The 14,649-nt window shown below is 31.4% G+C and overlaps 1 protein-coding gene across 1 annotated transcript; it reads left to right on the top strand.

Annotated features, from left to right (window-relative positions):
* Positions 1 to 403: 403 nt before the first annotated feature.
* On the top strand, positions 404 to 1,701 carry LOC149158965 (endoglucanase-like). Its single transcript, XM_089434139.1, has 4 exons — positions 404 to 520; positions 614 to 722; positions 859 to 1,017; positions 1,355 to 1,701. The coding sequence occupies exons 1-4, from the start codon at positions 404 to 406 to the stop codon at positions 1,699 to 1,701; spliced, it is 732 nt and encodes a 243-aa protein (XP_089290265.1).
* The last annotated feature ends 12,948 nt before the right edge of the window (positions 1,702 to 14,649 follow it).

Consider the following 14,649-nt stretch of genomic DNA (forward strand, 5'->3'; position numbering starts at 1 on the left):
GAACATTATCATTTTGTGTACATATTTATATGCATGAAGAACTTCACAATTTTTTATATCTTGTAATTTTTACAGTTCTATATATATTGCTGCCTCCCTGTGTGGATCAAGGCAACAATTTTTTGATCACTTGATGATGACCGTCAGGTTTTTTGAAAATGATTTGAATATGCATTTATGCATCTGCAAAATGTAATTTCCTTTTATTAATGAAATTGCTATATTTCCCAGGGGAAAAAAGTTTTCCTATATCTCTTTTACTCTTTCTGCTTGCTTATTGATGAAGGTTTAAGTAGGGATTTAATGGAACAAAAAGGATTAGGGGTCATTTTTGGATTTAGAATTGATGGGTCCCCATCTTTAATCCATATTTTTTTAATGGTTGATGTTTCACTATTCTCTAATGGGGCTTTATAAGGCAACGGGGAATCCATTTTATTCAAAATTTGCTTTGGATAACGAAGGATGGAGTGCCAGCGTCTCTGAATTCAGTTGGGATAACAAATTTGCAGGAGCTCAAGTACTCTTAGCTCAGGTCAATATTTAAAAGTTGTTCCATTTTCATTTTTTAATTGTATTAGGTATAGTCTCAACGCGCAGTTTTTCTATATAGGAGTATCTGTCTGGCGATAATTCCTTGAAGAAATATAAAACCGACGCAGACTCCTTTATATGTGCCTTAATGCCAAAAAGTAGTACCGTGCAGATTCGGACAACTCCAGGTTTCGCTATTAAACATAACTGAATTCTTCAACAAAGGTCATTTTAGTTGATTTCACAGGCTTTAATTGGAAGAATTAGCGAGAGTGAAAATGTATAATATTGCTTGAGTTACAACTAATTGCATGAATTTTCCAGGCGGTCTTTTGGACACAAGAGACAGCAGCAATTTACAGTATGTAACAAATGTAATGATTGTATACTCAGATATACTTGCAGATGCAAAGATTTCCTCAATACAGTGCGGGCGGTGTCTCAATTTGGGTTTCAGATATTCTAAGTTTGGTAAAAAGTCAGGTAATTATATTGATTTCAAACAAAGTGGAATAATTGATTTTATTTTATTTATAAGATTCAAGAATAAGTCAAAAGGGTTAGTTCAATTGGTCTAGTTTTCAGTTTTCATTGTTAAGTATTTAACTTAATTGATAGAGTTTCCATTGTTAAGTATTTAGATAAAAAATCACATGATCACTCCTAAACACCCTTAGATTAAACTAAAAATCACATGCTCAATTCTCCTGAACTCCCTCTTAAAATTTGCAATCCACTTCTAACAACATCATAGACTTAATCCATCAATTATCATTACGAAACTTACTGGCAAGGTTTTTGGTTTTATGGACTTAATCAGGTAGATTACATCCCGGGAAAAAACCCACTGCATCCCCAACATATTCATCATCGAGGTGCCTCCATTCCATCTATTCTCGTAATGCCCAACAAGGTCGGTTGCAACAAGGGATACTCAGTGGTATAATAAAAATTCAGCGAATCCAAACGTTCATGTTGGCGGCTGTAGTTGGAGGACCTGATTCAAATGATCAATTCAATGACGTGAGGTCTGACTATAGTCATTTGGAGCCAACAACATATATTAATGCTCCCTTGGTTGGTTGTCTTGCTGGCCTGTTCCAGCAGACCTGGTACTCTACTGCTGCTAATTCTGATAAGTTATACCTCAATAATAACGAGGAGTAAACCATAGTTACCAAGTTCGAATTCGAATTCGGATTCGAATTCGATACGATACGATAAAAATTCGGATGGAAAAATTTCAATTCGGAAAAAATTCGAGAGTATATATCTTAAGCATTTAAATATACATACTCTTTTTCTTATAACAATAATGTCTTGTCATTTTCTTCCCATTCATTTTGATATTTAAATAATTTTAATCAATATAAACAATTTTAAAATTAGTCTTTACCTACCAAAACTACAACCACACTTATCTTCAATCCAAAATCTATCTCTGTTTTAAAATTCAAAATTCCCTCCTACTTTCAAATCCGATCTAAAATCTTTTTATAATTAATATTTATTTAAAAAAATAATATTTAAAACTCAAAACTATCATTCTTTAATTTCAAATTTCATCTAAAATCTTTTATAATTAATACATATTTAAAAATGAAATATTGAAAACTTATTTTTATAATATCTAAAAAACAATTAATTATTATAAAATTTACTCTTCACTTACTCTTCAAGATTTTCTCAAATTATTTCTTTTTCTATTATCTCAATTAAAAAATTTTAACATCTTTAACACACTGAAATTTAAAACTCGAAATTTTCTCAATCGGATAATCTTTCCATTTCCTACCTGCCCACAGCTATATTTTCAAGATTTTGCTCAAATTATTTCTTTCCTTATTTTGGTTTTTTCAACTTTTTAAACTCTTTGAAACCATACTGAAATTTACAACTCTTTTCTCAATCTTACAAACTTTCCATTTCCTGCCTCCGATCCCGCAGCTATCTATTTTGTACTATTTTAAATTCTCAGACACCCAAATTAATAAATCCTTGAGATAAACTAAAAACCATAAAGCTACGCAAACTAACTCTAAACGAAGCTACACGAACCGAATCGAATTTTCATCGAATTATTCGATGTACGAATCGAATTCCCGAATTTCCGTATTTTTTTGTCCGATACGGACGAATTTGGTAGCTATGGAGTAAACCACATCGGAGTGAATTTCGGCAATATGATTGGGACGCATAATTCTGATGCCCGTCTATATAATAGTGGAATGCAGTTTGAAAGGAAATTTGCAAATCTATGTTCACGATTAAGGTTTATGTAAATATTTATGAATTAATAATGTCAGAATATAGTCATGGATTTCTCACGTGGAGTACAGTGAAGGATATACAATTTATATATATTTTTAAAGCTATTAATTACATCGAAAGTTACAGGAGCATTATTTGTTATTACTTTTTTAAAATTAATTTCAATTGATTTTATTTTTAGATTTATTATTATTATTATTATTATTGGTATGTTGCACATTTATTAGTTTTTAAAATGTGTATATTTAAAGATATATTTTTTTAAAAAGTAATATAAATTTAAGAATTATATATATATTTTTTGAGCATGTTGATTCTTTAGGTTTTGGGTTAATTTTTTTATTTATTTATTTATAAAAAATGTAATTAAAGTGATAAAAAATGAGTAATGTAATCAAAAGCTAACCATGATTGGATATATATATATATATATATGAATATGAATTATGGACTTTTTTTTATGATGAGTGATACATCATTAAAGTATTTTAATTGATACAATATTAAAATATTTTAACTATATGGTATAGAAGGAATTATACACACAATCTTCTTTATAATAACCATGACTTATTTTCAATTGCTTTATATATTGATAGACAAATGGATATTAGTTAAGATGGATATTAAAATATTTTATATATTGATAGACAAATGGATATTAGTTAAATGGATATTAAAATATTTTATTTATGATTAACAGTAAATATTTTTTTAATTAATAATTTTCAAATGTAGTGTATCAATTCTTATTATGTATTAAAAAAATATACAACAAAAATAAGTAATATGGAATAACACATATTTTTTTTAAAGAATCAAATGTAAAGTCGATATAAAAATATCTTATTGGAATTGGATTTTAAAATGTTTTTTTTTTTATTAATATTTTTTAAAAATGTTATATAGCAACTCCATGTGAATGGAATTGATATAAAAATATCTTATTGAAAACGGATTTTAAAATATTTTTTAACATTTTTTTTTGTTTATATAGTCTAACTAGTATTTGAACTTTGAATCTCACCCTTCACATATTACTTCATAACAAAATGATCACCAATTAAACTACACCCAAAAAATTATTTATCTTTCTCATAATAAACTATAAAATATAATTTATTTATAATCAAAATATATACTCTTTATACACACACACACACACACACATATATATATATATATATATATAATCTAAAATTATATATAAATCAAACTTACTATTTCATTAAGTACTCATCAACTTAGATTAAATATAAGATATATAACCACTTAAATGATGATATAATCATTTAATGGAATAGTCAATGTCTTACCATTAAAGTATTTGTGTTTTACATTTTATGTATTATAATTTTACATTTACATCTTATGCCTATATCATTTCTTTTTATGTGGAAATAATTTTACTATTTTATATTATAATTGTGCCGAGGCCCATTTTACGTGTAAGTCTGTCACTCCGTCATCAAAGTTTAAATCCTGTCACTCCATCATCAAAGTTTAAATTTTGCTCATGTCTGCCAAAATAAAAAATTTAAAATTTTAAAAATAAAAATAATTAATTTAAATTGTATTGTAATACAATTTTCTTATGTGTTCAATAGTTTTTTTTGGTAGGTAAGCACCCACGAGGGATTTGAACCAGTGACCTATTGCAACGAGTGCCTTAACAATGCACCCATTCACCTTTAATCCAAAGCCCCATGGACTCTTCTACGTTCAATAGTTATTTTATCATATACTTTGAATTTGAATGGATCATAAATTTACCTTCAACAAAAAAATTACCACATTAAAATTTCAAATTAGGTAAAATTTTGAACATCTTTACTCTTTACTAAAGTCAATATCATTTCGTAAAATAAAGTAAAAATGTTATTTCAACACAAAGAATCCAAAATCTTTTAATATTTCTTTAATTAAATATTTGTACAATGAATCAGGGAAAACCATATATATATATATATATATATATATATATATATATATATATATATATATATATATATAGAGAGAGAGAGAGAGAGAGAGAGAGGGGCATATATATTATAATATTAACATTAAATTTAATAATGTAGGATTAATACAATATTAATTTTGTTATATTATAATATATATTAATATATCATGATATATATTACCTCTAGATATATATGGGAGGGAAGAACAAAGACAAAGTGATAGAGGTGGATAGAGAGAGATAGGGAGTGACAAGGGAGAGATGGAGAGAGAGTGTATATGTTTGGGGGTGAGATAGAGAGATAATGAAGGAGAGATAGAGAGAAGAGGGGGACAAAAGGAGAGATAGTGACAAAGTTGGAGGGTTGAGAGAGAGAAAGACAAAGACAAAGAGATAAGGTGGAGAGACAGAGAGAGGCAAGAGAGAAAGGGAGAGAGAGGAAGGAAGAGATATTGGATGTGAGAGAGAGAAGGAGAGAGGAAGGGAGAGAAAGAGGGAAGTAAGAAGAAATACACAAAGAGAGAATGGTGGAGAAAGAGAGAGGGAGTGATAAGGGAGACAGAGGGAGAGGAAGAGGTAAGGAGAGGAAGAGGGAGGGAGAGATAGATAAATATGGATAAAGAGTGTGTATGTTTTGGGGGTGATATAGAGAGACAAAAGAGAGATAAAGAGAGATAGATATATAGATGGAAGGTGAAGAGAGGGAAGAAGAGAGAGATATAAAAAGGGGGAGAGAGATAGATATGGAGGGAGAAAGCATATGTTTTTGGGGAGGCGGGTGAGTTAGAGAGACAAATAAGGAGAGATGAAGGGAGATATAGATATATACATAGGAGGGAAAGAGGGAAGAAGAATTCTTGCACTAGATGCATCGATTTCAGTGTAGATGATGATTTATAATCCTATTTGATTAATTGCATTGAAGGAGATAAATTGAAGGACATGGGAGAGGAGGAATGTAAAGAGAGAGAGAGAGAAGGAGAGGAGTGAGAGAGGGAGAGAAGGGTAATAGAGAGAGATGGAGACACAAATATGGAGGCGGTAGAGAGGGGGAGAGAGAGAAGAGAGGGAGGGAGATAGTGACAGGATTGGGGGGAGAGAGAGAGAGAGAGAGAGAGAGAGAGAGAGAGATGGGGGTAGAGAGAGGGAGCTGAGAGACAAAGGGAGAGAGATGACTTGAGAGAGAGGATGAGAGTGGGAGGGGGAGAGAAAAGGAGAGATGGAGGACAAAGAGATGTATTTGGAAGGGCAGAGAGGGAGGGAATAAAAAAGACATACAAAGAGAAAAGTGGAGAGAGAGAGGGGGAATGAAAAGGAAGAGATGGAGAGAGAGTGTGTATGTTTGGGGGTGAGATAGAGAGACAAAGAAGGAGATATGGAGGGAGATATAGATATATATGGAAGGGGGAGAGAGGGAAGAAGATTTATTGCACTAAATGTATTGAATTCATGGTAGATGGTGATTTCTAATCCTATTTGATTTCTTGCACTAGATGCATTAATTTCATTGTAGATATTGATTTCTAATGATATTTGATTGCTTGCACTAGATGCATTTATTTCAGTGTAGATGTTTTATAATTCTATTTGATTGTTTTCACTAAATACATTGAATTTAGTGTAGATGTTGATTTCTAATTCTATTTGATTGCTTTTCCCTATATGCATTGATTTTAGTGTAGATGGTGATTTCTAATTCTATTTGATTGCTTGCACTAGATGCATTGATTTCAATGTAGATGGTGATTTCTAATCCTATTTGACTACTTTCACTAGATGCATTTATTTTAGTGTAGATGTTGATTTCTAATCGCATTTGATTGCTTGCACTAAATGCATTGATTTCAGTGTAGATGTTGATTTCTAATCTTATTTGATTGCTTGCACTAAATGCATGGATTTTAGTGTAGGTGTTGATTTCTAATCTTATTTGATTGCTTGCATTAGATCCATTAATTTTAGTGTATATGTTTTCTAATCTTATTTAATTGCATGCATTAGATGCACTGATTTCAGTGTAGATGATGATTTATGATTTGATGTAACTCATGTATGATGGTACATTAACTTAAAGTGATTGGATTAACAATGTGCATTCACTTTAGTGTAAGCACAAAAAAATGATGGACAATTTGCATTATTTTTTGTGTTATATTAATTCAACCTATTAATAATGGAGAGCAAGAGAGTCAAAATATGATGTTTACTACAATTGTTTGAGTTATAGAATTGAATGGATTACAATCTCAACTATCCTTTTCATATAATCCATATGAAAAAGGTGGGAAAACTAACAATTAATTTAAATATTTTTTAAATATGACCACTCATTAAAAAACAATCAAAATTACATTATTTCTTGAATTTTTCAAAACAAACTATAGATAAAAAAAATCATCAAAATATTTTGAAGGAAATAAATTATTTCAAACATTAGCAATGAAACAAATGATTTCAAGAGTAATCTTGATGCAGTAAATTATTAAAAATACTCTTCAAAATATATTTAGTAATACCTGGAGGGACACTATTAAGAATTATTAATTGTCAAAAGTTGTGATACCTAAAATTAAATGAAATATATGTGCAATATCAATCCTCTTGCAAATTATCAACAAGATTATCTTTGTTCTTCATCACCAACTAATTACTAACATAAAATTACATACACATATAGAAATATAACACAACAATTGTAACATTCACAAACATTACCATCCAAATCCAAACACATAAACACACAAACCACTCAAAGCATCCAAGTGCAGACATACAAACCATTCAAGGCAAGCAACAAAAACAAAATTAAAGAAGATAATGATATAGTCATGTCAAACAAAGAAACATAATGTTTCTAAGTATGAAGTTTATTTCAAATATATACAAAATAATGATAATCTAAAAATGTGTCATTGTCACCCTCAACTGGAACCAGCCTAGATCCATCTAACTCTAGATCTATCATGCACCGAGAGGGATCAAATTCCTTGAGGTGCAAACCATTCCTCAAATTCCACACTCTAAAAAGAAGGCTTGCACCTCGAGGGGTTTGATCCCTCTTGGCACATGATAGTTCTGGAGTTAGATGGATGTAGGTTGGTTTATTTAACAATTGACTTTATATTTGAGATTAAGATTAGTTGTGGGACTATTTTGAAGATGTTGTGTCATATTTCCAAAAGGAAAAACCTTAGTGATGCTTCAATATGGTTGGTGTGAAGAGGGAACTCTTTTCCTAAAGGAGATTTTAGAAGAATGTGTAAGTGGTTGACAAAAATCAAATGTCATTATCTATAACCTTTGTTGGTATATTTAATGGTATTAATGCTAAGTGTAGAGTACACATATGAGGATCAACAATGGAAACTGAAGGAACTTTGTCTAAGGAGGAGTATCTTAATCGGAAATTTAACATTGATTTCCAATTTAGATTATACAAGGAGAAATTTTTGATAAAGTTAACCTTGAAAATGTCACATCTAATATTTTCAATTATTCAATCAAATTGATCACGGTAGATGTGAAGAATAACTTTTGTAAGTATAAATTCACATCTAATATTTTTAGTTATTCAATCAAATTGATCATAGCAGATATGAAGAACAACTTTTGCAAGTATAAATTTATTGGTATGTAGATGCAAACTTCTTAGCGATGAAAATAAGATACCAAGTATTTTTCGGGATAGGAATGAAATCCAAAATTTTAAAATGACAAAGAATGTCATAAAATAATCTTAACATAAAATATGAATTTGTAAAAATATTGATATTTAGATGTAGAATCCCTTAGTGGTGAAATGAAGGCACTTGGGATTTTTTTTTAAGACATAATTGAAATCCAAATGATTAAAAGGCCAAAGGCTAGTGTTTGGAAAAAAATATTAATTTGTAAAAATATGAATTTATTGATATGTAGATGTTGAATCTCTTAGTGGTGAAAAGCTGAAGGTTGATAATTTTTTTAAAAATAGAAATGAAATCTAAATGGTTAAAAGGGAAAATAATAGTGTTTGGAGGACAATGACTTGAATAGGGAAAAATTTAGGGGCTACATTTCATCCTTGGCATATTTTTTGATGCTTTTTCTCCATCCAAAAGATGCATTAATTTCCATTTTTTCTAAGACTAATTTTCCCAACTTATATAGGGAAAATTATTTTACCCTAGCATTCACTAAATTTTTCTGAAAGCCATATAGAATCGTTAGAAATTTGAATATTTCTACAAAAATATTGCCAAACATTTTATAGTTGGAAACTTATGAATCAGTAAGATTCGCTGGGGTTTTTACACTTTAACATAAGTATGGACCCTTAAAATTTTCATTAGGCCTAACTTTTGGTTAAATTCAACATTAGTGAATGATTATATAAAAATATGGACGCTGTAATAGTGAGTACAATTCATATCCAAGCATTGGGTTATATCAAAATTCCCTTTAGGTGCTCACTATACCACATTTATGTCCAAATAACAAAGGCTTGTGTAGATAATTCACAAGGAAAATGTGGAGGAAGAAATAAAAGAGAAAGGAGGTTCAAGAGCTTAGGTATAAGAAGATAAACATATATTGAATTAGAAAATGTGTGGAAAGGTGACAGAGTTTTCAATCAGAGAGATGTTTGGGGTGGGAGGGGAATGCAGTTCTAGTCTCGTCAAATATGAAATATTTCAAGGAGGAAGGAAGAGAAAGACATGACATAATAATTGTAATAGATAGTACTCTCAACTATTAAATGTATAGGCACAAGATTAGAAGGCTTCATAGTAGGGCAAGGATTAAAGGATAGAAAATAACTCTAGTAAGTCTATTGGTTAATCTCTGAATTTTTTCATTCTTTAGACAAAGTTATTTTGGACCTAGAACGTAAGCCTACCCCACCCCAATAGAAATAATAAAATGTTTATAAGGGATTATATGAAACATAGTACTATTAGGGTTTCTATTGCAAACCAAATTATCCCTAATATATACTCTAGTAAGGAAAATGTAAATCCATACATTTGCTTAGATAGTCTCGCAAGAGAGCTCTCAATATATCGGTTTTATCTCTAGCAAACTTGGGGTCAGAGAATCCTTAGAATCCAAAATACTTTTAGATATCATTTGAGATCTAGGAAAGGACACCAATTATTATGATAAGCGTTAGAGGAAATTTCAACCAAAAAGTGGCCTCTTAAGGAATACTAATAAAATAATTGTTAAAATAGTGAAATCAGAGTTATGATTTTTGGAGGGAAAAGAAGAAAACTACTTTTTATAATTGTATTTTTGGCTTATATCCTTATAGGTTTACTCAAATTTTGAGTGTAGACACTCGTTGGATGTTGAATTAAATTCCAAATCCAATGAGTAACTTGTATGCATACTCTTGAGAAGGCTCACATTGATAACAATTTCTGTTTCGATTGTTCAACATGTTTGCTTAGAATCGTTATTTATAACAACTTAACAAATCATTTTCACTGAACAATTCTTCACGTCTCTTCAATATTTGCCAATTTTTTTGGCTCTCAACCATTGTATGATCAAAGAATCTCAGTTTTTTTTTTTCGTCTCCGTTATCATTATTCAATGTTTGGACGTATAATTCTATCCATGCGTTTCCCTTAATTCTATCTATTCATTTTGTCTACTTTAATACAGGGTTACAAATTCGTTCAATTGGAAATGCGAACTATTTGGTTAGTTGAGTCTTATTCGTTCAATTGGAAAATTACATGGTTGAATTGGAATAGTTTTTAAGTGTGATTTTTTGGAGTTTTTTGCCCTAATTCAGCCAAAAAATTTGTGGCTAAATCTTAATTGGTGTTATTTAAACTGGCTTTTTGATTACATATATAGATTCAACACCCTTAAAAACTCTTGGGCAAGATTTCAATGACTCCCTACCAGATTTTAGACAAATTAGATTAGAAAATAAACCAGGAAATTTTCCAAAAAATCACACTTAAAAACTACTTGTACTAAATTTACCATGATAGACTGTCCCAAAAGCCATTATCTATGTGTCTATACCTTCAGTCCATAGAGAGAGAATGTGAAGGGCTCCTATACATTGCATCAAGGAAATGATTTTACACTTTTTTTTAGAATAGAAGGCCCGAAAATACCATGCACCTTCCCAGAACCCTAAACATATGGTACACAGAGTGACCTGTGGGTTGTAGGTGCTGGGGTTGACTCGGACTAATGGATCTCCCACCCCAGGAGAATTCTCAACTGCGATAGACACTGAAACATAACTAGGTAGGGTAGGGCCTTTCAGTTTTATCTGAAGGAAGAAGATGATGAACCTACGCTCGAGGTCCCTATGATAAAGAAGAAAGGGTGTCTAAAATGACATAATTTTTGGTAATGGGCATCGACGTTGTTCTTCAATTTGGTCGGAAGGTTTGTTCGGATTCAACTGATCCAACTACTTAACTTTCACAAAATTCCAAATACAATCTTTTAGCTGGGTTAGAATCCAAATCAAAATCCACACTAGAAGCTTCATTGAAAACCTTGAGTTTCCATTGTGCCATAACATATCGAAACCCCACGGTTTCCATCAGGGGCAAGGCATGGAAACCCCAAGTTTCCCAGGCTTGTGCTCATTTTCCATCGTGTTCTGTGAAATGAAATCCCCATGTTCCCCAGTTTTGGGCGACGGTTTTGGCTGCGACACAACATGGAAACCCTAAGTTCCCCATCGTGTTTCCCTTGGGGGTGTGGGAGGACATGGAAACCTCGAGTTTCGTAGACTTGGGCTGGTTTGTTGTTATGCTGCGAAATGGAAACACACACCTCATGTTCCCTAGACTTGGGCAACGAAGTTTTAGTCATGCCTCATGATTTCTCTCGCAGTTGTGACGTGGAAACCTCAAATTGCCCCCCAGCCCCGCCCCTCTCAAGCAAAGCATTTTGAGATGTGAGCAAAAAAATGTCATTTGAAGGACAAGGCAAAGGAACAACAACAAGAGAGTTGTCTGAATTTTGAATAATGTGACAAGAGCGAAGCTCTGAATCAAGGTGACCAAGGGCTAAATATCAGTGGATCGTCACTGCAAGGCCACTTTGCCACTTACAATACCTCATCGTGTATTTAAATCCTCTACAAAGGATTCTTCTCAACAATCGTTTGGAATTATTCTTCAAAGCTGCTCCAACCGGGATGCTTCACAATCGCGGCTTGCAAATGAAGCGGGCCCTTGGGGGCGAGAAAGCAACGCCCCTACTGTGGGTCGAGATACAGTCAAAGAGTGACATGCACCGCTTCTAGCCTGGATTTTGAGTTAGAGGTGTTCTCACTTGGGTTCAGAATCCAAATATTAATATTAATATTTTTATTCTTAATTAAATTTAATATCATTATTAATTATTAAGTAATAATAATAATAAATTAATTAACTAATAATAATAATAATTTATTAAAAAAGTATAAATAATGTTTTTTTTTTTATAATTATTATTATTATTATTATTTATTGTTAATAATAGCAATACTAGTAACAAGCCAACATATTAATACTAAAAACCTAAGGGATTATAAACCCAAGGGAATAAAATTACACCCAAGGGATTATTATTATAAACCTAAGGTATATAAGCCCTAAGATAAATATTGTAAATCATAGAATTTTCTTAGTTAACCATAGTTGTCCATGGTTGATTTTCATGTTGAGACAATGTTTGTGACAATGCGAAGTTGCACCATGGTTGATTTTCACATACAAAAAATCTTTGTCATAATGCAATGTTGGACCATGGTTGATTTTCAAATTGAGAAAATCTTTTTCACAATGTGATGTTGGACTATGGTTGACCATGATTATAAGCCAATGGGATTTATATTATACCTATGGATTAATATTATAAACCCCGTAAATAATGTTAAATCTTAGGAATAAGAACCCTTAGATTAATAAAACTAAAGAATTGATATTTTTTTTTTCCAAAAGAAAAAAGCGAACTTTTTATTACCAGGATAAAAAGTTACAAGTATATGCCGCAGCATTCAATTTGCTCTATAATCTATAAATCATAGAGCTCACTGTATGGGGAAACTCAGCCCTGTTCAGCTAAATAAGAAGGGAAAAACTCTGAACAGAAACACACCCTCCTCGTATGAGGAATGCACGAGCCAGTGCCCGTCTAGCTTGAAAAAAAATAAAACCAAGAAGAATGAGAAAAGACCGCAGCGAGAATAAAAGGAGAATTGAGAGAAATCATGACTTTCTCCCCTTTTTCTTCTCAAATTCTTGCCATTCTCCTTGGGATGGAATTATGGGGTAGAATTGATATTATAAACCCAAGGGAATTAGTGACCAAAGGGATTAATAGTAAAAAACCAAGGGATTATAAACCCAAGGGAATAGTATTAAACCTCAGGGAAAAATATTATAAACCCAAAGTATGTAAACCCTAAGATAAATAACATAAAACCTAAAATAAACATGGTTGATGATGGTCTAACATGGTTGGTTTTCATATTGAGACAATATTTGTCACCATTCGATGTTGGACCATGGTTGATTTGGTTAATGAAACAATATTTGTCATAATGTGACGTTGGACCATGGTTGACAATGAATGATTTTCATATTGAAACAATTTTTGTCACAATGCGACATTGGAACATGGTTGACCATGACTATAAACCCAAGGTATTTATATTAAATCGCAGGATTAATATTATAAATCCTATGAATAATATTTTGTATTGAGACAATCTTTGTCAGAATTCGATGTTGGACCATGGTTAACCATAGTTGATTTTCATATTAAGACAATATTTGTCACAATGCAATGTCGAACCATTGTTGACCATGATTTATTTTCATATGGAGACAATCTTTGTCACAATGTGACATTGGACCATGGTTGATTTTCATATTGAGAAAATCTTTGTCACAATGTGATGTTGCAACCATGGTTGACCATGACTATGAACCAAGGGGATTTATATTAGACCCAAGGATTAATATTATAAATCGAAGGATTAATATTATAAAACCTAGGAATAATATTAAACCCTAGGAATAAGAACACTTAGATAATAAACCAAGAGATTGATATTATAAACCCAAGGGATTAATACTAAAAACCCAAGGTATTATGAGCCCAAGGGAATAATATTAAACCCAACGGGGGCCCTAAGATAAATATGGCAAACCCTAGAATTATCATGGTTGACCATGGCTATCCATGGTTAATTTTCATGTTGAGTCAATGTCTATGATAATGCAACGTTGCACCATGTTTGAACATGATTGATTTTCACATGTAGAAAATATTTGTCACAATCCAATGTTGGACCATGGTTGATTTTTATATTAAGAAAATCTTTGTCACAATGTGATGTTGGACCATGGTTGACCATGATTCTAAGCCAAGGGGATTTATATTAGACCTAGTGATTAATATTATAAATCCTATGAATAATATTAAACCCTAGGAATAAGAACCCTTAGATTAATAAACCTAAGAGATTGATATTATAAACCAAAGGGGATAATAAACCAAAGGGATTAACACTATAAGCCCAAGGGATTATAAATAGAAGGGAATGATATTAAGCCCGAGGGAAAAATATTATAAACCCAAAGTATATAAACCCTAAGATAAATATTATAAACCCTAAAATAAACATGGTTGACTATGGTTTACCATGGTTGATTTTCATATTGAGACAATATTTGTCACAATGCGACGTTGTATCATGGTTAACCATGGTTGATTTTCATATTGAAATAATATTTGTCGCAATGTGATGTTAGACCATGGTTGACAAAGTTTGATTTTCATATCAAGACAATATTTGCCACTATGTGACATTGGAACATGGTTGACCATGATTATAAACACAAGGGATTTATATTAAATAGTAGGATTAA

This window comes from Pinus tabuliformis, chromosome 5_2 (assembly GCF_031772625.1).
Source record: "Pinus tabuliformis cultivar Carrire ecotype Pingquan chromosome 5_2, CPIR1, whole genome shotgun sequence".
Lineage (NCBI taxonomy): Eukaryota > Viridiplantae > Streptophyta > Pinopsida > Pinales > Pinaceae > Pinus > Pinus tabuliformis.

Excerpts from the sequence above, each read along its gene's own strand:
- LOC149158965 (XM_089434139.1), top strand. The coding sequence starts at position 404 with ATGGGGCTTTATAAGGCAACGGGGAATCCATTTTATTCAAAATTTGCT. Across the intron at positions 723-858 it reads GCAGATTCGGACAACTCCAG|GCGGTCTTTTGGACACAAGA; the intron begins GTTTCGCTATTA and ends TGAATTTTCCAG. Across the intron at positions 1,018-1,354 it reads TAAGTTTGGTAAAAAGTCAG|GTAGATTACATCCCGGGAAA; the intron begins GTAATTATATTG and ends GGACTTAATCAG.